The sequence below is a fragment of the Ovis aries genome, chromosome 1 (genome assembly GCF_016772045.2).
Source record: "Ovis aries strain OAR_USU_Benz2616 breed Rambouillet chromosome 1, ARS-UI_Ramb_v3.0, whole genome shotgun sequence".
Lineage (NCBI taxonomy): Eukaryota > Metazoa > Chordata > Mammalia > Artiodactyla > Bovidae > Ovis > Ovis aries.
In genome coordinates, this window is record NC_056054.1 from 21,115,434 (window position 1) to 21,139,714 (window position 24,281).

Consider the following 24,281-nt stretch of genomic DNA (forward strand, 5'->3'; position numbering starts at 1 on the left):
GCTGTAAATAGTGATTTCCAGTTACGATTCACGAGGATCCAGAAACCAGGTTTTCCTTCTGCAAACAGCCTAGCGAGGGATCTTAAAGATGCTGGGGCAGGGGAAACCAGGTGGAAGAAGAGAGGAGAGGGAGCAGATTTACTGTAGAGGGAGACGGGAAGAGAAGCGGGAAGAGGGAGGCCAGACATCTGAGCTTAGAGATGGGCTCCACGTCCCTGACCTTGGCCCCAGCATGGCTGAGAGCTTGAAGGGAAAGTTAAAGCCAAATGAGGAAGGGAGCTGAGTGTGACAGGAGCATTTACCTCTGGAGGACTTGCGGCGTGGGGAGTCCCCTTTCTGGAGCTTGCTAGAATGGGAAGGACAAATGTGTGGGTAAGCGCTGCTCCCTCTTTCAAGAGCGGCCCCTACCCAAGCCAGCAGAGGGGACTTGCCCAGGCATGCCAGCAGTCAGACCTTCCAAGGAGACAGCAAGCAAGGTACAGCACCCAACCCAGCTGCCTCTGCATGGAGAGCCTTCTCTCTCGCTGGTGAAGTCCTAATCACCCTCTGAGACCCCAGCTCCAGGGTCATGTCCCTGTGAGACATTCCCCTTGTCCTGCTGACCCCCAACACCTGTCCCAAGCAGTGGTGGGTCCTTGCCCTGTGGTGGCCTGAGCACTTCAGATAAGCATTTGCCATCCTATCCTCATGTCCCCTTGGTTCCCTCTCCCCATCAGAACATGAAGACAGGACCCTGGTCTTGCTCCTCCCACTACTGCCAGAGCCTGTCACGTGGCAGATGCTCAGTATAGACAGCAGGTCTTGGGTGGCTGGGAATTAGCCACTTGGAGACCCATGGCTTGGATCCCCACTTGTAACTGGAGCTGGCAACCAGCCCCAGTGTCAAGGGCCTGGCAGACCAACGAGACAGTAAGACCACAGGCGGTCTGGCAGACCCCTTGGAGGGGCAGGGTCTGCTATCATGATTAACTGAGGAGGATGCTAACAATGTTTTCGAGTGAAAACTTGGACCCTTCCTTGGGGAAAACAGCAGCATGTGCCTTTCAGGAAAGCTGCAGCCAGACCCCAGCACCAGGAGGAGAAGTTATGAGCCCCCAGTGCAGCCGCACAGCAAGCAGGGTGGCTAGGCCCTGCTTCTGCACACTCTCAGGTAGTAGCATTTCTGTGTAAGTGGCGGTGCTCCCAGCCAGGCTGCTCCCTGGGCTGTGTGCGTCTGCCAAGGGTGGGAGGCATGAGGCCAATCTCCCAGAGGCTTCTGTCCATTCCAGAGACACATGGGTCACCTAGGGGCTTAGTGTGTGGCCAAGGTTAGATCCAAGTCAGTGATATCTGTAAGGGGTCAGCATGGGGTGAGGTCAGAGGTCAGCTCAGTTCGCTATGCACAGGCGATGAAGCTGCCATCCGACTCTCCTCAGCTGAGGTCAGCCACCGGGATTTAAGAGCTTCCTCTTGGTTTGGCTGCAGGCCTGAAGAGGCGGATGCCCTCTCCCTGGGTAACTCACCCCCTGCACCCATGGGTGCTGCAGAACTTGGGCAGCGCTCAGTCTCTGCTTCGCATCTCGGACCAGGAGCTTGGAGATGAGGTCTTTGGCTCCATTGGAGATGTGAGCCCAGTCCTTGTCAGGAAACTCATACTTGCCTTTCTGGATGCTCTCAAACAGCTTGTTCTAGGTAAAGAAGATTCCTCCTGAGGCCACACCAGCCAGGGGATGGGCAGGGTGTACCTGTCATGGTCTGATCACATGGCTCCAATCGCCCTCAGCTGCAGGTGCAGCTGGTGGCCTGCGTATTTCCCAGACCAGGGCTCCTTCCCCAACCCCTCCCCTCCCCTGAATTGTCCAACTGCACAGAACACCCTGGGTGGGTGGGAAGGCTATACTACGTGGACGGCCAGGTGGGAGGCCAGTGAGGAATGAGCAGCTAGAGAATAACACCCAACTCCTTAGCCCTCCATCCAGGTGCCTGGGCTCATCTCCCCCATCAGCATCCTTATCCATCCTCCTCCTCCCTCAACATACGCAGCTGTTGCAGACCTCCTGTCTTCAATCGACTTGTTCCTTCTGCTTGCGTTTTGTGCCTCTCCTCCCCTGGGACCAGACTCTGCCTCCAAGAGTCACTCAGCTCAGGAGTGATCTTCTCTGACAACCTCCCCTGAACTGCTTCCTCAGTGGCTGAGGGCCTGCTTATCTCCATCTCAGGCTCATCCATCTCCATCTCCATCTCTCATCTCTGGTGGCTGCCCTTGGCCAGAGAGGGACAGGGCACAATCCACCCCTTTCCAGATCAGGCACAAGCACTGAGCCCTGTCCTGCGTGGCCTCCCACAACCACCTGACCCCACGGTGGGCCCTGGGCTCACCTGGCACACTGTGCAGACCTCTCCTCGGTCCCAGCCACAGTCGGCCCCACAGTGACCCACGAAGGGCGGGTAGCCACTCAGCATGATGTAGAGGACCACGCCCAGGCTCCACAGGTCACAGCGCTTGTCGTAAAACGTGGCCTCATCCGTGAAGACCTCCACCACCTCGGGGGCCATGTATTCTGCAGAGCCGCACTGTGGGGGCCAGACAAGGGGAAGGGGGGATGGCAGAGAAGAGACGGGCTCAATCCAGGGAGAGGACTATGGTGGGACTTGAGTGAGAGGATGGAGTTGCAGAGGAAGAAGCTGTCAGGAAAGTCAGCCAGAGAGCATGCTAGGTGCCACCAAGACACTTAGAAAAGCTGGGTCACCCGACATTTGACACCTGAGTCCTAGCATTATCCATGACCCACAGCCCAGTTGGTTCCAGGTCACCCCTCTGATCTTCTTAGGTCCTTCTGCAGTACGCAGAGACCCTTGGTCAAGAAGCTCCAGGCATCTCTCCCTGCACTGGGTCTCTGCACACAGTCACAGAGTGAGCAGGTACTTCCATGTTCCAGGAGCACAGCTCTCGGAGGACAGCCAATTCCATAAAGCAAGGATTTCTTAAAGTGAAGTCCTGCCAAACCTCCCTGCTAGCTTTGAGCATTCTATAAGAATTGGGAATTAAGACACCATCAAAGCTAGGAGAGCTCTTAGAACAAAGCCAATCTCCTCAGGTCTCCCATTTATGGAGGTGAAACCAAGGACTAGAATGGGATGGGGGTTTGTTCAAGCACATCAGTAGCAAACTAGGACAAGAAACCAGGATTCCTTCCTCCCATCCTGGCACAGAAAGCTGCTGATAAAAATGAAATAAATTCCTTTTACTCCCCTCTTCATTATTGCAGGCTCACTGGGAGACAACCCTCCTCCCAACTCCCAACATACAAAACTAATTTGGTGGGAAGATGGCGAGTGCAGAAAGGACATTTTCTTTGTTATTGGCAATTAGAGTTAATGACTTCGAAAACAGGGTACCTCAGTGTGGTAGAAGCTAATACAGAAACATCTCTAATAATGTTGCTTAGGATGAGACATGGGCATATTTAATCGCAAGTCTTAAAAAAACATTATTAGGAAAACTCACTTATGAAGCATGCAGATCTCAAAAGAATTATATGATAATTAGAGTATAGCCAGTATGTACAAGAGATGTCTGAGGAAGAAATGGCTTCCAGCAGCCCATCTGGGGAGGAAATGGGAAGTGAGAGATGCAACAGGATAACTTGGCCAGGCTAACATGCAGAGAGCCTGGACCTCTCAGTTCTCATCACACCACAGAGACATTCCCCATCCTCACCACAAAGTGGACGTGCCCCAACTCTGCAGGGGGAATGGGAGCTGTCCACACGCCCATGAGCAAGAGGGTGGGCCTGGGAATACTGCCTGTCACCTGGGACAGGGGTCAGGATTCAGCCAGGTCTCCTCATTAGCAGGGGACCCACCCCAACCTAAAAGTTCCAATGTCAGTTTCATCGAGGAGGGGAGGGGTGGGGGGCTGGGGGTGGTTATCGAGACAAGAAGTCAGGCTAAGCAACTCAGATAGCAGTAGATACACTTGGTTTCCCTTCCCCAGCCCTCAGTCTGTCTCCAGAGCTTTGGGGGCAGGAGCTCAGAAGGAGAGGGCACAGTGCTCGGCCATACATACTGGAGTAGTCAGCTCTGGTGTGGTTATGGGGGTGCAGGAGTTGTTCAGTTTCACCCCACTGCCCAAGTCAAAGTCACAGATCTTCACCGGGGACACCTGAAAAGGAGAGCAGGAGGCACAGTTACAGAGACGAGCAACCGAAGGGCATGAGGAGACAGTATGTGTGGGCACACAGTCACACGGCCGCCACGCCGGAGCCCAGCTTTAGCTGGTGCTCATTTCCCCCTCCTTGAGTGAACTAGAAATCACCTGAGCATCTGTCCTAAGGTGTCCTCTTCCCCGTGCTCTTTCCTTATTTCCTGACTAGGGGAAAATGAGTGTACCACCTGGGGTCACTGTTGTGAACTTGCTAGAAGACAAGGAGCAAACCTATGGACTTCCTGCCAACAGTGCAGGCTGCAACTCAGAAGTTAAGAGAACTTAGTATGTATCCCCTAAGTATGAATGACCCCTTGTAGCTCATTCACTGCAGGGCAAAGGAGTTTTGCACAAAACCCTTGACCCCTTCAGGTGGCTTGGGGTGACTGATCAGGTTTTGCTTGCTTGGGGCTTTGTCGATTTAAGCACTGAAAGTTCTATGTTCCAGGAAATCCCTCAGGCTGGGAGGGCTGGTCATTCTGGGCAGCAGCAATGTAGCAGCCCAGCTTCCCCAGACTGGACACTGCACCTGAGACCACAAACAGCGCAGATCATCTCTGGAGCCACGTGGGAGGCCGCTGTGCACACACGTGGTGTGGGGTCTGCGAGCTGGAAGCAGCACAGCAAGTGAGTCAAAGTCCTCACTCACTGTTTGCCTGCTGCGCCTTCCTCCCTCCCTTCCATGGCTCTCCCTTAGAGTCTACCTTTCCTCTTTTCCTTTTCACTTAGCTTCTCTTGTGGTTAAAATACTGGCTTGGCCACGAAGTTCATTTGGGTTAAATGAACTTCGTGGCCAACCTAATATATATAAATTTTATATATATAAATTTTAACTATTTTTAAGTTTACAATTCAGTAGTCTTGCCTGGAGAATCCCAGGGGCAGGGGAGCCTGGTGGGCTGCCATCTATGGGGTCGCACAGAGTCGGACATGACTGACGTGACTTAGCAGCAGCAGCAGCAGCATTAATTATACTCATACTGTTGTGCAGCCATTACCAGTGTCTTTCCAAAACCGTCACATCACTTCAAACTGAAACTCTGTACCCATTAAGCAATAACTTATTCCCCCTCTCTCCAGCCCTATTAACATCTAACCTACTTTCTGTCTCTATGAATTTGCCTATTCCAGATATTTCATTAAATGGAATCACACAAAATTTGTCCTTTTGTGTCCAGATGGTTCATCCAAGTGGTAGCATGTGTCAGAATATCATTCTGTTTTATGGGTGAACAATATTCCAGTTGTATGGATATACCACATTTTGTTCACCCATTCATCTGTTGATGGGCACTTGGATGGTTTCCAGCTCTGGCTACTGTGATTAGTGCTGCTATGAACGCTGGTGTTCAAGTCTCTGTTTTCAACCCTTTTAGGTATATACACAGGTGTGAAATTGCTGAGTGTTACGGTAATGCTATGCTTAGCTTTTTGAGGAACTGCCAAACTTTTTCACAGTTTTCACCATTTTACACTCTCACCAGCAATGGGCAAAAGTTTCAATTTCCCTACATCCTCATCAATATCAGGCAAGGCTTTATGGGGGTCCTTGCTGCAGCAAGGGGGAGCAAAAACAAACAAATTCCCTGGTTTACTCACCCCCAAGGGCATGGTGAGCTTGTTCCTTAATGGGGTGAAAGTAGGGGTGTGTCCAGGAGTCAGGTAGGAGAGGTGGCTTAACTGGTTTTGTTTACCTCTCAGGTGGCATCTCATCAACACTTTTTATTTTCTGTTTTCTGTATTATAACCATCCTAGTAGATGGGAGGTGGTATCTCACTGTGGTTTTGATTTGCATTTCCCTGATGACTAAGGGTTAGAAGAAGCACAACCTGGAATCAAGATTGCCAGAAGAAATACCAATAACTTGAGATATGCAGATGACACCACCCTTATGGCAGAAAGTGAAGAGGAACTAAAAGCCTCTTGATGAAAGTGAAAGTGGAGAGTGAAAAAGTTGGCTTAAAGCTCAACATTCAGAAAACAAAGATCATGGCATCTGGTCCCATCCCTTCATGGGAAATAGATGGGGAAACAGTGGAAATGGTGTCAGTCTTTATTTTTTTGGGCTCCAAAATCACTGCAGATGGTGACTTCAGCCATGAAATTAAAAGACGCTTACTCCTTGGAAGGAAAGTAATGACCAACCTAGATAGCATATTCAAAAGCAGAGACATTACTTTGCCAACAAAGGTCCATCTAGTCAAGGCTATGGTTTTTCCAGTGGTCATGTATGGATGTGAGAGTTGGACTGTGAAGAAAGCCAACTGCCAAAGAATTGATGCTTTTGAACTGTGGTGTTGGAGAAGACTCTTGAGAGTCCCTTGGACTGCAAGGAGATCCAACCAGTCCATCCTAAAGGAGATCAGTCCTGGATGTTCATTGGAAGGACTGATGCTGAAGCTGAAACTCCAATACTTTGGCCACCTCATGCGAAGAGTTGACTCCTTGGAAAAGACCCTGATGCTGGGAGGGATTGGGGGCAGGAGGAAAAGGGGACGACAGAGGATGAGATGGCTGGATGGCATCACCAACTCAATGGACATGAGTTTGAGTGAACTCCTGGAGTTGGTGATGGACAGGGAGGCCTGGCGTGCTGCAATTCACGGGGTTGCAAAGAGTCGGACACAACTGAGCGACTGAACTGAACTGATGACTAAGGATGTTGAACATCTTTTCTTACTGGCCATTTGTATACCTTCTTTGGAGAAATGTCTTTTCAAGTTCTTTGCTCATTTTTTAATTACATTGTCTTTTTGATGTTGAGTTTTAGAAGTTCTTTACATATTTTGGATATTAAATCCTTATCAGATATGTGATTTGCAAAATTTTCTCTCATTTGTGGGTTGCTTTTTCACTTTCTTGATGATGTCATTTGACACTTAGTCTCTTTTAATTTTCATTTTTCAACCATAAAAAGGGGCAACAAATCTGTGTCATGAAGATCAAATGAAACAAAAGACACGAAAGTACACTGTAAATCAGAGGTGCTATGACAGAGTGGTTCAGAGCAACAGTGGAGTCCGGGATCAGACTACCTTAGTTTTAATCTCTGAAAGTGTTAGTTGCTTAGTCATGTCTGATTCTTTGTGACCCCATGGACTATAGCCCACTAGGCTTCTCTGTTCATTGAATTTTTCAGGCAAGAATATTGGGGTGGGTTGCCATTCCCTTCTCCAAGTTTTAATTTCTGCTACTTATCAACTGAGTGACTTTGGGCAACTTCTTACTCTATCCAAACTTCAGTTTCCTCATCCTCATAAAATGAAAATAATAGTATCTACTTCATGAGATTTTATAAAAACTAGATGAAATAAGCGTAAGTGCCTGGCACAATGTAAGTGCTCAAAAAATGTTAAATGTAATTATTAATATTAACCATAATGATAATCATGATAAATTATAGTTTTATGCCAGAGCTATGGACAGGAAGCCACAAGCTCTTATTTGAGTGAATATATTTCTATCTCCCACAAAAGCGTTGTAGTAGCAGGCTGATTCACATGTTCCCTGACAGTCATTCCTTATTTATGAGCTCTCTCTGAATCCATACCAAGACACGTGTATCAGGCATATGTACATGTATGCACACAGAGCTAGGAGTGTGGGCCACCAAAATAACCCGTGCTTTAACTCTCCTAACAAAGAATCTGTCAAATTCACACATGCTTATGGAAATGCAAACACTTCCATTTACTAACAGCTTAAGATAAAGATTAAAATAGGGTGAATTTGGGGACTTCCTTGGTGGTCCAGTGGTTAAGAATCTGCCTGCAAATGAACATGGGTTCAATCCCTGGTCCAGAAACTAAGATCCCATATGCAGTGGGGCAACTAAGCCCATGCACAGCAAACTACGAAGCCCGTGAGCCACAACGAAGACCTAGCACAGCCAAAACAGGTAAATACATCCAATAGCTTAAAAAAATAGGTTGCATTTGTTCAATACCAAGTATAAATGTCTTCTTTTTAATGGGTACCTTTGGAAATAAAAATGGAAGCAGAAACCCTTTTTAAGAACTTGCTTCCTAACTACAGCCTGTAGTGGTAGACGATAGCGGGCATACATTCTGTAACATAAACATCATTCACAAGCAGAGATTTGCTTGACGTAAGATCGAATTGTTGTTTGACTCACATCTACTGCTCTAAATGTAGGTGCAGTGGACTAGAAAACAATCACTGTGTGCAGGTCTCATATATTTTGCAAATGCTTAGGTTTACGACAATCTGCTCATAAAGAACACAGAAGGGCCCAGGACTAGCCCTGCCTGGGATGCAGAAACACTACACATTAGGATAAGACTAACAGTCAGTTCAACTGAGGCTGAGAGAGCTGCTGATGATATACACTGAAAGTAAGGATGGCTTCCCTGCGTCTGTGTCAACTGTGACACCCCAAATCAGGCCCCAGGTACCTTTTCTGGAGATTCACAAAGTATATTTTCTGGCTTCAGATCACGATGAGCAATGCCTGAAATGACAAAGAACAAAGAAATGGTTAACATACCCACAATTATCAAACATTCCACACACAATTAATTTTCCCAAATGCTGTTGTTCGCAGATTAATTCCCAATTATGGTACATTAAAAAATCAACGAGCTACAGGAGGCAGAAGTAACCAGAGACACAAACAGAAAGCCCAGTTGATTCTGCAAGTTCTTCTGAAGCAGAAGCTTTAGAAGTCTAGCAGGGATAAGAAGGGCTAAATGAATCCCAGCCAGCCCACCTCTCAGCACTGCACTGCCAACTCAGAGTAAGCAGCCTAATACGAACCAGAGCAAAGAGCCCTCCAAACAGCCCTGCTTGGAACAGCAGTGAAGAAATAACTAGTGTCTTGTTTAAGAGCATCTCAGGGGGCTGGAACTACTTTACCTCATTTCTTCTTGTGTGGCCAACTTAAAAAAAAAAAAAAAATTCCTTCAGTAGGACTCCCTGAATATTCAGAGGATTGAGAGTTAGTTAACAAATCTCCCAAAGGTTGTCTGACTCCCTTCTTACTTACTCTGCATGTATAAGGCAGTCCTATCAGAAGGTCAGCGAGGACCGCTTTGGCCCAAGGGTGCTGTTCTTAAGAACCTCCCCTGTATTTTGGGCTTCCCTGGTGGTTCAGTGGAAAGAATCCGCCTGCCAATGCAGCAGATGTGGGTTCAATCCCTGGATTGGGAAGATCCCCCCTGGAGAAGGAAACAACAACCCACTCCAGTATTCCTGCCTGAATAAGACCATGGACAGAGCCTGGCGGGCTAGTCCATGGGGTCAAAAAGGAGTAGGACGTGACTTACGGACTAAACAACAACAATCCCTGCATTTGGTTAGACCTCCTTGAAGGAGACTGCAGGTAGCAGCTTACATGAGGCATTAAAAGCTGCTGACTTGGCCAACAAGGCATCTGGGGGTAAACCATATTCTAACCAAAGATACTGACAAAGACTCATGGCCATGGTGTTCTAGTGGTGGACTCAGAAACCTCCCATTTTCCTCCTGCAGAGTGTATGGTGCAGAGATAGAAGAGCTGTACAATAGAGGAAAAGTCCAACAGCTACTGCTTGGAAGTACTGGGAAGCAGCAGAGGATTCATGGAATAATGGAGAACAGCAGACTCTGCTTCACTATACCTCCCTTGCTGATCAACTTCACCGGCAGCCCTCTGGCTCATCGGCAGGAGGCAGAGGCCCAGCCCACCGGACGCTCTTCACTAGGGAGGAAGAACCTGAGCTCCAGCAGGCTAAGTAACTTCGTCAGTCACCTAATTGAATGAGAACCCAGAGCAACTCAGTCCAGGCTGCACAAATTGAGCCAGGCTGCAACTTGCTGCACTAAAAGTGAAAGATATTTTCCATTACAGCAAGTGCTCCCACAGAAGGATCACAAGCCACACATGGAGCCTTACTCTTCAAATAGATGCCTGTGGCCCCGTCATCCCCCGGTCTGAGAACTAAGAGTCAGGCCACAATAATGGGCCTGCCTCGGTGAGCACACCGGCCATCGAGCTGCTTCAGTTCATTTCCCAGAGGTTGAGCTGCACTGTGTCCAGTATTTAAAAGTATGGAACTTGTTTCAGGCTGACCCATTCTAGCCCAATTCATCTTTCAGGTGTGAAGTTATTTAGAAAACAGCCAAGTTCAGCTGCAAATCGTTTTTCATCCCCTCCAACTTCTAGTCACATGGGCAGTTGGCCATCTAGATGTTAACCAGCTCACTTCAGAACTCCTAAGACACCACCAGCCTCTGGTCCCTGTAGTGCATTCTGGTGAAAATAAATAAATAAATAAGAAATAAAACCACCTTTACCCCCCTCCAAGGTATGGATCTTGTAAAAAGTGTGACCCAGTTTTTGCAATCTACCGAGGCTGCTTGGAGAGCAGTTGTAAATCTCTGTCAGGCAGGTGTTACGTACACGCATCCCAGCTTTCAGAAACAGAACTACTGCTATTCATCATGCTGTGCAAAGTACAGATGCCCCCTTCTAGGAATTTTCATCCCATGTGCAAGTCAGGCCCCTAGTGTGGGCATGGAGCACTTTCCTCAGGCCCCGGAGGAAGTGAGGTGGATTGGTGAGCCTCCCCTCCTGCACACGCCTCACCAGCTGCACTGTATCACTGGCACAAAGCAGGACGCAGGAGCATCATGCCTGCAAGTGGACCTAAGCACTCCTGGCCAGTGTCACAGAAGCGAAAGGAGCAGAACTAAGCCTCAAAGTATGCGCTCCACCCCCACCCCAGAAGGCAGGATACTTTTCTTTAAGGGAATTAGGATAAGGAGGAAAATTGCTGCCTGCCTGGTGGGGGTGGAGGGTAGAGGGAATATTTTTGAAGAACTACTCTGTACCAGGCACTGTGCTCCACTGTTACATGTGTACAACACACACACAACAGACATACAATTATCTAAGCGAATCGATATATAAAAGACCTAGGACAGTGCCTGGCACATAACAAGTGCTACATAAGTGTTAGCTACTGTTGATGATATCATTCTGATCTCTCTTAATTCTCACCACAGCTCTAGGAGGGAGCCACTGTTACTGGGAGAGCACATAGCTGGTAAAAAAAAAAAGGTGAAGCCAGAATTCATTTTTGCCATGGTATTGCTGTTAGGCAAGTTTTCAAATGTATGTGATAGTAAACATATTTCCAGAAATGTGAAAACATATAATGTGCTAAAATATTTAATTGACTACAACAGTTCTAGATAAGGAACCATACACTGAAGTATAATTCAAACAATAGTAGCCTGCTATTTACCATCACAATCAATGTTCAACAGATACCTCCAACTTACCATGTTAATAGACAAATGCATTTCCCATTTATTGTGAACAAATATAAAACTACACATATACTACCATGCCAATTTTGAAAAAAGAGATACGGGTGATATATTTTAAAACACTAGACTGAAAAATACCCAAATATTCATCCTAGAATCTAGGTTGTCTTATGCATGATTTTTGTATTCTTCATTAGTAAAGGAAAAGGTCATTCACATACACACACTCAGACATCCCTTGTTCAACATGAAATCTATTTTTTCCCCTCCTTGCTCTTTCTCCTGTATCCCTAGCCTGCTTAATAGCTCCACAACCACCTGCCATCCCCATCAGAAGTGTAGGAGCCACCCTGGCCTGCCCCCCTCACCGTCGTGGGTGTGCCTGCTAGCTGCACCACCTCCCAGCCTTCTACCTGGGCTGCCCCTCTCCCTTGGCCCTCAGAGGCAACTAGCCCAATCCACCCACTAAGGCCAAGGCCTGGCTCACCCTTGGTGTGCAGGAAGTCAAGGGCGGCGGCGACATCCCGCACCACTCGGCTGGCTTCTCGCTCATTGAAGTGCTTCTGCTTCTGGATGTGGGCCAGGATGGAGCCTGAAGAGAAGAGGGGGCAGAGAGGACTGTCTTTTCAGGCTCTAGTAAGAGTAGCACCTTCTCAGAGGCCAAGTTTTCAAAAGTTTCAAGTGGGGACACAGGCTTACTCATCACTGAATGTCCAGCACCAGTGTGGCATCTGGCACAGACCAGGTACCAGCACAAAACTGGACTGAACGGAACTGGACAGCTATCTTCTGCACCTGTTTATGATGAGTGCAGAAGGGCAGATGTGGGGCAGATCTGGCTTCTGAAATCGAAAAGAACTAAAAGTGACTCCACCTGGGGCTGGGGGCCTCTCTAGAGGAACTTTTCCTCCCTTGCATCTGAGCTCAGGTCCAAACAAGAGCACAGTCCTTCAGGTGGAAATGCCACACCTCTACTGGTTGTGTAAAGTCTAGAAAAAGGGAAAAAACTGCTTTCTCTCCTGAAATTTCCCATTTATTATTATTATTGTTATTGCTGTTATTTTGTTGGCAATGGCTAATATTTATTGAGTAGTTGCTCTGTACCAAGCACTATGTGATATTTTAAAAATAGATTATCTTATCCTCACTGCAACTGGACATAATGTACAAAACAGAGTAATCCTCACTAACCTGAAGCCAAGAAAGGTTAAGCAACTTGTTCCAGACCATGTATCAGTAAATGGCGGCGTCATCAGGACTCGAGCCCAGTAAGTCTGGCCCCGGAGCCTGTGCAGACCTCTCCTCAGCAGGACTTGTGGTTTGATTGCTTCAGGGATAGAATCCCTCAGCCAACCAATCATTCTTTTTTACCCACTGAGTCTGGCCTCAGTAGAGCTGTGCTCTGAGTGATATGGCTACAGATGAACCTGGCTGCATCAAGCATCTCAGAACAGGTAATTCACAGTGCTAGTGTCGCTGGGTGAAGCAGGGCACACACAGGCATGAGCATATGGCTTGGTTCCATGTGGTCTGTGCTCACCACTGGAAGCCAGAATTTCTGGCCTGAAGGTGCTGTCTCTGTGTCCTACAAATGGCACGTTTACTTATTATCTCTGGCTTTTGATGTGGGAAGAGGATGAAAGATCTTTCACTTGCCAGAGTAAACAATCAAAAGATCCCAATACACTGTGGAACATTCTGAGAAAACTGGCTCTAGGTTAAGTCTTGGGATTGCTCAAGTCTTGTTTCCAAATTTGTTAAAAGGGAAGGTGAAGAGTACATGTCTATAATAGCCCCCAGTACACCCAATTGTTTTAATAATATTAACAGCTGACATTTGTTAAACCTTTAGTGCCCACTGGGCATTGAGCTAAGCATTTCACATGAATTATCGCATTTAATCTTGACAGCGTTCCAAGGAGGTAGGAGCTGTCATTTCCCCTATTTACAGATTACAGAGAGTACCATTTAGAAAGTTTAGATGACTTGCTCAAGGTCACATAGCTAGTAAGAGACGGAGCTCTCTTAACCACCTAGCCCCTCCCCGTGTAGACCTCCACTCTGCTCCAGACATCCTCCTTAACCTTCACCTTGCAAATGTTACCTAGGGATGGGCGAGTGATAGGGAGGGAAGGGGCTTCTCTATGTCAGAAAAGCAACTTAAATATATATTCCAGCGATCATGTGTGTGGGTAAAGGCAGTAGCAGTGGTGGTCGAGAATGGCATCTTTCCATCTGCAGGACGGCACTTCTCAGGCCTCCTTTCTATCCCGGTCTGTGTCCTAAATAATGTGTCCCTCCTCTCCTCTGGTGAGCCTTTTTGGACTTTGCAGTGTATGTAAAGGCTTCTGCCCCATAATTAATTCCATTTAATAGTGAAATGTCAAAACAATGGATTGATAAATTGATGATGAAATATATCTATATATGAGCCCTATTATAACGAGAAGGCATTTATAGAATGTACATACCAATGACATTCTAAGTCCTGCAAAATGCTAATTATCATCCTTCCCTCCGGCCTCCCTTCTCCCAAATCAAGGGCAGTTTTAAGTCCTTCATCCTTTTTATTAGCTTGACTCATTTTAGAAGTCTCTGGGATTCATGATGGATGATCACTACCCTGGGTCTTAATCAGAAGTCCGAACACACGCTCAACAGTAAGTACCTCCTTGCAATTTCTCAAAGACCAAGTAAAACCTTGTGTCGTCTTCAAAGAACTCAATCAGCTCCAAAATGTGCCTTAAATAGGGAAAAATAGGAGGAAAAAAAAAAAAGGGAAAATGGTGTTATAGATTGAAGCTCACTTTTAAATAGACAAAAAACAAACAAACAAACAAACAAACAGATGCTCTGTAATGAGCAGAAATCAACTTGAAATCAGAATGCTTATTAAAGACCCAGGTTTAAGAAGCAGCCAACGGTGTTAGCAAGATTCAGGTCACCTTATCTTTCCATAATGTTTAGTCTCTGGTGTTTTCACCAAGTCTGTGCTGTCAAACCCCAACCCTAAAACCCACTAGGTAGAGTTATAAAAAAAGTCCCGGTCACATTAAACTGAATAAAATCTGCAGCCGACTGGAAGCAATTGCGGCTAATAACACTGAATAGTAGGTGTGTGTCCTGGAGGCAAGCAGCAAATAATTACTTGCCCTCCCTCTTGCCCATAAATCACGGGGCAGTATTTACATTGCCTGGAGAAAATGGAAACATCTGTCAAATAGACTTGGGGCCTAACGTGGGCACCGCTAGACCCTAACTGCTAAGCGCTACTTAATGAAACAGCCGCGCTCCCCGCCACCGTAGCACTTGTGGCCTTCCCCGGTGAGCACTCTCTGTCTGCCTGAGCATTACTGTGCTCTGCCAACAAGGTCGTCTTGTAACTCAGTAGGGAAGCCACCAGCCTGGATATCAGAGGTGTTGGGGGCTTTTTTTCTTTTAAAGAATGAAATAAACCAAGTAGAGTCTGTAATGCTGAACTCAAAAGCTGCAGGGCTGAAAATAAAAATCTGTCTCTCGTAAAAAAATGCTGACCACTTTGGGACAGACATCGGGCTTTTACTAGCAAAAAGGCGTCCGAATAAGATGGCCAAAATGGCCTAATTTGAAAGAAGATTGTAGAGGCAGTGCCTGGAGTTAAATCAACAGCAGCCCCCTTCTTCCAAGCTTAATGACAAAGCCATCAATACCGGCCACTGGCTCCCTGCTGACCCTGCCATGACAGGAGAGAGCGGGAAGCGGAGTCTTAGAGGTGACCCTGATTTAAAGCCACAGTGGGAGAGCCACTCATTCGGAGCTAGTGGTGAGCAGAATAAGACGGGGCTAGAGAACACCTTGGCCCAGTTATCAAGCCAAGAGTGTTAAACAAGGTTTCAGGACCCTTAGTAGTAGCTGAAAGTCAAAGTCATGTCCAACTCTTTGCAACCCCATGGACTGTACAGTCCATGGGATTCTCTAGGCCAGAATACTGGAGTGGGTAATTTTTCCCTTCTCCAGGTGATCTTCCCAACCCAGGAACTGAACCCAGGTCTCCTGCATTGCAGGCGGATTCTCTACCAGCTAAACCACAAGGAAAGCCCAAGAATACTGGAGTGGGTAGCCTATCCCTTCTCCAGCGGATCTTCCCGACCCAGGTATTGAACAGGGGTCTCCTGCATTATAGGTGGATTCTTTACCAGCTGGGCTATGAGGGAAGCCCTAGTAGTAGCTGCACACATGTAAATATGCTAGAAAAAGAAAACAGCACAAATAGTCTTCACAGTTATTATCATCCTCGTCTATTTACTAAAGCAGGTCCCTATAGATTTCTACTAGGCAACACTCAACCTACTTTCTACAGGTGCTTGCAAGAAATAAAACTTATTTTTTTTCCAAGCAGCCACTGATTCAGATTGCTTGCTCTTCTAATTTGCCTAAATTCCTGGTATGTATAGTACCTCAGCCTACACAGAAGACAAGCTTCTTTGCTGCTGCTGCTTCTCTCTCTCTTTTTCTCTTTTAAAAATTGTAAGATGGAAGGAGTTATATACAGTTGTGGGGGAAGGAGCAAGAGCTAACTGCTGGGGTTGGGAGATGGTGAGAAACAACTTCCTTTTCTGCAGCCAACCATCCCCCCCAGAGAAGCAGCAAGTCACCCAACACTATACTCACTTGTTTCCTTGACACTGATAGAGCGTCTCCACCTCCCGAAATACCCTGCTCCGACTGTGCCCTGCGTGTTTTTCGATGATCTGTATGAAAAAGAAAACCTGTCATATATACCTACCTGGTCAAAACACTCCCAACAGGTGCCCTCTGGCAGAGTGCAAGGCCAAATTCAGCCCAAATCCAGTGTCAAGCACGAGTCTGGAGTAGGCCATGGCGATGCAGGCACTGTGGTTCTGTCAGCAAAGCAACAGACTGGCCCCAGGACCTTCTAGCCTACCTGTTTGACTCTGGCCAAGTACATCGCCATCGAAGCCTGTGAGGGCACTACCCCAGCAGCCAGGGAGACTGAGGCAGCCAGCAAGACAAAGAACCAGCTCTCCCAAGCTCCTATTCTGAAGGCCTCTCTCTCTGCCTTAAGGCTAAGAACTTACAAGCTCTACTGAAGGATCTCCTAGTGCTGGAGGAAGAGCAAGGGTATAAGGGATACAGTGAAGAGGAAATAAAGCTCCAACACCCAGCTCAGACGCTGCTTCTGCAATTCTTCTGAGAACTTACCCTTTGGCAGGCACTGTAGGAAGTCACTTAGGTACATAATCTCAGCTAATCCTTACAACACAATCCCGAAAGAACAGGCAAAGGTAAAGCATTTGGCCCACAGCTCTGCTAAGTGGTAGGGCTGCCATTCAAGCCCATAGCTGCTTCTAAAGCCCTCGCTGTCCAACATCCGCTTATATCCTATGCAACTTTGCTCAGAGAACCTGGAGGTTCTGTCTCTCCAATGATGCTGTGAGCTGCTCCCCCTCCCCACCTATACCTGGAGATGCTTGGCAAGTAGTGACTGAAGGAATGGACCAGCCAACAGATGAGCAGGGGGGTTATGTGGGGACTGGCTTACTCTGCACATCTCTGTAGACCCATCCAGAGCCCCAAACCACTGCAGGTAGAGCCTGTGAGCAAGTCTTCTGCAGAGCTGGCACTGTCTGGCAGTCCCATGTGTGGGGTGGGCAGACATCTGGGTCCTTCATCCCAAGACTGACACCAAAGACACTTCAAGTGTCTCCAATATGTAGCAGCACACACATCTACAACCAAGTGTAATTTTCTAAATAAGTCCAAGTTGGTTAGTAGACTGATGGACTCCAGTTCTGAGCTGTCAGAGAGGTGTGGTTCTGGGGCACAGAAGCTATTCAGCTTGTTGGTTCATCAGGCAGATCAAAGTTAGGAAGAAATTCCCAGCAGGCAACTATCCAGCATAGTTGGATGGCACGATTTTCTCTGAGGAGGCAAACAGCTCTTGCTACCAGAGATCGCAGGGGTGTGCAAAACATGGAAACTATGAGGAGTTACAAGGGAGGCTGAGGACCAGGTTATCTTGAAATTCCATTCCAAGAGTAAGACTCTAGGATTCATCAGTTGGATGGCTGTTATGCAAAGCCCTAATAAAATCAAGTATAGTGGAGCCAGGCTGGAGAAGTAGCCCACATCTGGGGCACTTTCAAAGAACAGGAGAGCTGTGAGACATGGGCAGCACTGCTGAAACTGAAGCATTGCCCCGCCTAGGTCTGATATTTGCCCAAAGATGCCAGGGAGCATGGAGGAAGGGCAGCCTTGAAGAAGTAGTTCTGTCATCCACAAATGTATTAAATATTTGACAATCCATTTACATTTACCCACTTAGGCATATTCTGAAAAATTACTTCAAATTTATACTGATCTGTTTAGAACAAGGAATCAAGATAATGCTGTTGCTGCCACATGAAGCAACACTCCAGCAAAAAGGGCTGTGGCTTAGCAAAAGTGTTCTCCTTTATAAATCCATCTGGGACTATGACCATGTGGTTAAAAGGAGAAACATGTCTTTCAGAAGCCAGTTTGGCTGGGTTTACCCATTTGAAGCAGCGATGAGAGCTGCTGGCTCAGGCAGATGTCTTGAAAACTTTGGTGTGCACCAGAATCACCTGGATGGTTCAAATTAACGTTGCTGGGGCCTGCCCCAAGTTTCTGATTCAGCAGGTCTAGGACAGAGTCAGATAATTTGTGTCTCTAACAAGTTCCCAGATCATCAAGTTGCGCTGATGTTGATAATGCAGGGACCATACTTTGAGAACCGCTGCTTTAGATCCAACCCTACTTTCATGTAGCGTCAGCAAACAGAAGAGCAGAGGGGTTAAGGTAAGCCACTCCGAGGTCATGTACCTGGAAAATACTTCTCGTGCCCCAAAGCTGAGCACTTAGTCCTTGTCAACACTCTGTTGTACATCACTTGTACAGCATCTTGTAAACTGTGAAATGTTTCTACCTCTACCAGTTCATTTTTGTTTCCATCTTCATAAACACTCCATGAGATTGGAAGGGTTTGTATAATTATCTTCCTTCTAGAAATGTGAGAACTGAGACTCAAAGAGGTTCAGGGACTTGTCCCAAGTGAAATAGTAGTAGTTTGTCAAAACAGAGATTCAGACAGGTCTTCTAATTCCAAATCTGACTGTTTTCTGAAGCTGACTTCATTCACCAGAGGTATTGCCCTAAGCACTTTACACATATTAACTTATTTAAACCTCACAACAATACCATATAAGTTCTATTATTACACTCATTATACAGGTGAAGAAACTGAAGGACAGAAAGGTTAAGTAACTTGTCCAATGTTACACAGCAAGTAAGTAGAGAAATCACCGAATCCAGTGAATACAGCTTTGGAGCTCCCATTCTTATTAAGCCACTATGCTGTGAAATGTAAAATGTATCTGGTTTAGGACAAGCTGGGACTCACTATCTGCAAAGCAAATTCTGGCATCTAGATGAGACACTCACTTTGACAGCATACTCGTTGCCATTCTGCAGGCTCACGGCAACTTGAACTTTGGCATTGGCTCCCTCGCCCAGCAGTTCAGAGGTCAGCTTGTACACATCTAGAGGTGAAATGGAGGGGAAGCATAACAAGATGAGTCACCCCTTTGCAGAGAAGGAAAGAAGAGCTGTGTCACTTGGCTTCCCCAGTCTGACAGCGCAGGTGCTCAAGGACCCGGCAGAGCTCACTGATGACAAAGGCCACTAGTGCTGCCGGCTGCCTTGGGACTTAGCTTCATGACAAGCAGGTCTCATCGCAGGATCTTGTTCCTCATTTTAGAGATGAGGTCAGTGAAGGGGGTTCAATTCAGCACATGCTTCCCAAGCACCTACTGTGTGCCAGACAACTTGTCAGACTCACAATAGGGACAGAGTGAGGAATAAAATATAGTCCCTGGCCTTTGAGAGTCACAGTCTGCTGGGGAAGACAGACAGGTATGTACACAAGTGACCCCAGAATAAACCAGAGAGGGATGAAACACAGTAAGAAAAAAAAGAGCAGGGGAAGGGGAAGGGGAAGGTTAAATCTGCTCAGTGGATCTGGGGGATCCTCACAGAAGGGATGCAATCTGAATGGACATCATTCATTCACTCACTCATTTGTTGAGCACCTACCACATGACCAGTGCTAGGAACTGGTGATAAGTGGAAGTCACTGGAGATTTCTGAGAAGTTTCCCGCAGTTGCCCACAGGAAACAGGAGAGAGAAGTAAGATGCAAACGGATGCCTCGAGGTTTTTAGAGTGCTGAGTCAGAGCGATTCTAACACAGCAATAGCCCTGGGTCAAAAGTATATTTAGGTGATCTCCCAGGCTCACAAAGAGCACAAGCTCTCTGAACCCCTTCCAAAGGAAGCCACAGCTCCATCAAGGCCTCTGCTGAGCTGACCTCTTCCTCCCTTGGCTACTGTTCGTCACCTTTTTCCTCTAAAGGTAGCCTAGCATTAAAACCCGCAGAATACTGTTAACCATGAAATTAGATTTTATCACTTAGTTATGAGAAACTCCATAATTGCACAAGTCATCTGTGAATAACAGGAAATACTCTCTTGTTCATTGAAAGAGAAAGACCTGTTGATTTGGAAACTATTCTAAAACCCATGGGACTTTTGTTCATTCCCCACCTTCACCCCCTCTGCCATACACACATTATTGTTAAACACAAATAGACAAAACCTTACACTAACCACCTTCTTGGTTCCATCACTGTTTGGTCTTACAGCTGTTTGTATTTTAAATGACATGCTTCTCTCACAATGGATACTTGGATAGTAGCCCCTGCACATGTCAGGACAGGTTGGTGGCTGGAAGTCCAATATTCCTGACTTATAAAGGGTTTGTTTTAGGACCACTCTACAAAACAATCAATCCACTAGTTACGTCTGCAGTGCTGGAAAGAGGGACCATACAGGGAAGCTATTTCAAGTCTCACAATGAAAGAAACAAAAGTAGATGCTGGGGGTCACTCTGTCATTCCTTGGTTACTCCTAGGAATAATGACTGAAACTTGCAGGTGTGTCCAATGAGTCACTTCATCCCATCTAGTGCCCAGTGATAGCAGGACCAGCTCTGAGCCTAGTGCCTCACAGTGTTCAAAATGTTTGATGACCTGATCATGTCCCCTGAACACAACATGCACTCTTCAAATGGAGTCAGAGTCATCCAGCACAAATAGCTGTAATCTCTAGGAGCTGAATTCTCTACTGATAGAAGGTTTACGTCTCTTTCTTTCTTTTTTTTTTCGGTCTGGCCATGCCACATGGCCTGCAGTATCTTAGTTCCCCAACTAGGGACCAGGCTATAGTAGTGAAAGTGCGGAGTCCTAATCACTGGACTGCCAAGGAACTGCCTAGAAGATTTAAGTTTCATTTGCAGCCACAGCCTTTGATGTTTCATCTTCCTCTGCCATGGTTGTTCCACCTCTCAGCAGCTCCTCCAAGACTAGCAGAGGGAAGGGTTACATCTCAAAAGGGGCTGAAACATACCAGGCGACCTTGCTCCATATGCGACTGTGACAGGCTGCCTTTCTGTTCCCTGATGAAGGGCTCAGACCATTCAGAGGAGGCCTGTGCATCATCTGGGAGCTTTTCCCATCCTGGTGCTCTCTCTGTCACCCCCTTTCTATAAACCATCTCATCTTCGCCTTTTAAAAAAAATTTTCTCAGCTTAAAAGTGTATTAGCTAGCGCTGCCATATCTAGATACCACCGACTGGGTGGCTTAAACCATAGAAATGCATTTTCGCACAGTTCTGGAGGCCATAAGTCCAAGATTCGAGGTGCTGCCAGATTTGGGGTTTATGAGGCTTACAGACACCACCTTCTTGCTGTGTCCTCACGTGGCTTTTTCTTTATGCTCATGTCTCTCACTCCTATCTTCCGTGCCTATCACATGGAGAAACATGAAGCTGGCTCTAAGATCTATACTCAGGGCTACCAGGATGCTGGTATACCTGGGGAGTCAACGACCCAGCTCTAAGAGATCAAAGACAGTGACCAACCTTCAAACTTTCCTGGCAAGGAATCAGTGGCCCGGGCCTTCCGCTTCTTCTTCTTCCTCTTGTCGCTTTCTGCAATGGGAACGGGTTCACTGCTACCCATCTCTGGGAGAAGAGAGGAGATGGAAGGGAAATATCACTGGACTGATCAAGCTATAAGTTCACCCAGAAGAAAGAGGAGGGGGGAGACCCAGGAGCTTTACACTCATGGCTTTTAAATATCTATGAGGACTATTGATCTGTTTTGACCCAGAAGGCAAAACTAAAGGCGAACCATTATAGGAGATCATTAACTGTGGAAAGGAATTCAGACAGATGGGCTAGATTAAAAGAGGATAGCAGAAGCCTGCTGAAACCAAGCTCATTAGCACACGGATTGAGATGTGCCCCCAAAATGAGCAGTGAATCCTTAAGCAGAATCCTACCTGTGACATCTTCCAGCCTCAGCACCAGAAAGGTAGGACCCAGCGAGCTAAGCAGAAGGGGAGATGGGTTTGGGAGGGCAGTCCATATAAATGAAATGACATGTTCAGTAACACCCCTGCGGATGTGCAAAGGATTCAAAAGGCCCTCAGTGGAGACTGCTTCTGTGAAGGTACAACAGGGCAGGGGTTTGGTTTGAGGGTGGCCCTAAATTCCTTCATGTCCAAGAGCATGGACTTGAGGGCCTATGAGGCACACTCTCCCTCCTTAGCTCCTTATTTCAGAGGATGCAGGTAGGGTCCACTCAGAAGTCTGCCATTAACAGGTCTATGCCGTGTTGCTGGATTCAGTTATTTTACAAAAACATTATTATCACTCCCTGGAAGGCACCTGGCTCCCCACCTTAAAGGGAGGATCTGTGAGGCAGACATTTAGACACTGGACAGAAAAGGGTACGGCCAGAGAAAATAAAGCAGGAGACTGAGAGGGGGAAAGAGAAAAGGAGGAATAATGAACCAGTGGCCAATCACAGTCCTGTTTCTAAGACACTCTAGTAAGGGCCTTCCCCTGTTAAAGATAAATTACTTATAGAACATGTCATGCCCTTGATCCAGAGTGGAGCCTTAATACCCTTTGCCTGCAGTTAGAAATAATAAGATTTCTCTGAAGTCTCTGGGTCTAAATCCCCACCAGGGTGATTAAACCTTTACATCCTTCTAAAATACAGGCGCTCGAGTGCTGACGGGGTATACAATGTGAGAGACTTTTAGACCAACCTTCAATAAACACAGGCTTGGGTTGCTGGATTTCTTTCTTTCTTTTTTCTGAGATTTTGAAATGGAAGCTGGCTCTTTGCCCACTGAGGGGAAAGGCCTACTCTCTACTCAGAGGACCCCAGCTGAACACGATCAGAAAATTGGCAAGTCTGCTCAGGAAGACAGATTAGAGCCTAGGCATAGCTACTGTACATTGTTCTCAGAAGCAAGTATGCAACAGCCACTGGGAGAAAGCACACAGAACAATGGCATGTTTCAATAGCACAATCCAGAAAAACCTGGTTAAGCAGCCAAGTGTCTGACAGCTCAATGGAGGTGCATTCTTCCTTCCCTTCCGTTTTTAGGATCTGCTGACAGCAGACTTTCATTTACATTTTAGAGCACAGATGAACACGTGAAGAAAAGGAATCCACAAAGGATCTCTACTACTCTAGCTGACAGCTTTAAGCACAAGATGTATCTGGGGACTGCAACATGCTATGAATTCAAAGAACCAAACTTAAACATTAGCACCCCAAGATCCACCCTCCCTCCAAGGGAGACTAAAAGGAAAAGAGATGCCCAACATAGTGAGAAATTCTACAGAAATAAAACACAGGGTCACTTGTCTTCAAGACCCCAGGAAGGGGGCACTGGCCAAGGGGACAGCAGGCTGAGGAGGGACCACTGTCCCTCTTGCCCTGCCCTTGTGTGCAGTCCAATGGCAAGCCCCCTCCCACCCGGCCCCACATCTATTTTCTCACTAGCACTGTGAGCCAAGTGCAGAGTGGACAGATCTGGGATTCACTTCTCTTTTTCCTTCCCCTGTCCACGCTCTGAAGGAGGGCTGAAGGACAAGCGAAACAGCCCAAAGGCAGCAATGGAGAGGCGCAGCAAGAGAGCTGGCGGCGTTATAGTTCACGGGGGACGCTCAGACATACTTATGACTCTAGCTAGAAAACCCTGTTAGTCGCAATTTATACTTGGTTTTCACCACAGCAGGGCTGAGGGAGCCTCTCGTGGAAGCAGCATACCTCTGAGCACAGCCACACATGCGATATAAGATTTTATGGCTTCGCACACAAAAAGATAGAGTACCTGGTCTATTCTGCATGGATTCCAATGGAAGAGGGTATGCCAGAAGGGACAGATGGTTAAGACTTTCCTTGGAAACAGAACTTGTTGAAGGAGAGTTGTTTTTGAAACTAGGAAGAAAAAAATGTAGGAAGGCAGTGAAGTGAAAAAACATATTTAACTTCCCTGTTTACAGTGGGGGGTGGGTCGGGCAGGAAGTGGGATGGGATGTGTCATCATCTTACCAAAGGGCCGAAAGCTCTTTACCTGGAGCCTGTCCATACACTCTCTTGGGACCTTCGTTTATTATGTGTGTAATCATTTGATAAAGGCTTCCTCAGGGGGCGAGGCTCCACAATCAAGCTGGTCCTTGGCTCACCTCCTTTCCTTGGCCTAAGAACTCCTCTCAGCCATCAAAGCCCAGCTCAAAAGTCTCCTCTCTCTTATAATAACTTAAGGTCTTCACAAATACTTTGGAAATCTATGCAAAGAGATTCCTGTACTGTACTGTGTAGGGTCCTCCAGCCACTGCTTCCAAACACCCTGCTAGCACTAATGCTAGAGCACCGGGGCTACTG

At 46.9% G+C, this 24,281-nt stretch overlaps 1 protein-coding gene across 7 annotated transcripts in view; it reads right to left on the reverse strand.

Annotated features, from left to right (window-relative positions):
* The window catches only part of MKNK1 (MAPK interacting serine/threonine kinase 1), a 57,732-nt gene that overhangs the window by 2,338 nt on the left and 31,113 nt on the right, over positions 1-24,281 (reverse strand). For 5 of the 7 annotated variants that reach the window (XM_042247493.1, XM_012132109.3, XM_042247489.1 and 2 more), the window contains exons 3-13: positions 23,728-23,834; positions 21,455-21,556; positions 18,921-19,018; positions 16,110-16,189; positions 14,128-14,201; positions 11,947-12,051; positions 8,603-8,658; positions 4,049-4,144; positions 2,359-2,553; positions 1,503-1,667; positions 303-346 (exon numbers count right to left, since the gene is read on the reverse strand). In XM_042247493.1, the coding sequence (XP_042103427.1) occupies positions 303-346; positions 1,503-1,667; positions 2,359-2,553; positions 4,049-4,144; positions 8,603-8,658; positions 11,947-12,051; positions 14,128-14,201; positions 16,110-16,189; positions 18,921-19,018; positions 21,455-21,556; positions 23,728-23,743 (1,031 nt within the window). In that variant the 5' untranslated portion in view covers positions 23,744-23,834. The remainder of the gene's footprint in view (positions 1-302; positions 347-1,502; positions 1,668-2,358; positions 2,554-4,048; positions 4,145-8,602; positions 8,659-11,946; positions 12,052-14,127; positions 14,202-16,109; positions 16,190-18,920; positions 19,019-21,454; positions 21,557-23,727; positions 23,835-24,281) is intronic. The other 2 variants (XM_012132271.3, XM_012132442.3) reach the window with 2 other exon arrangements.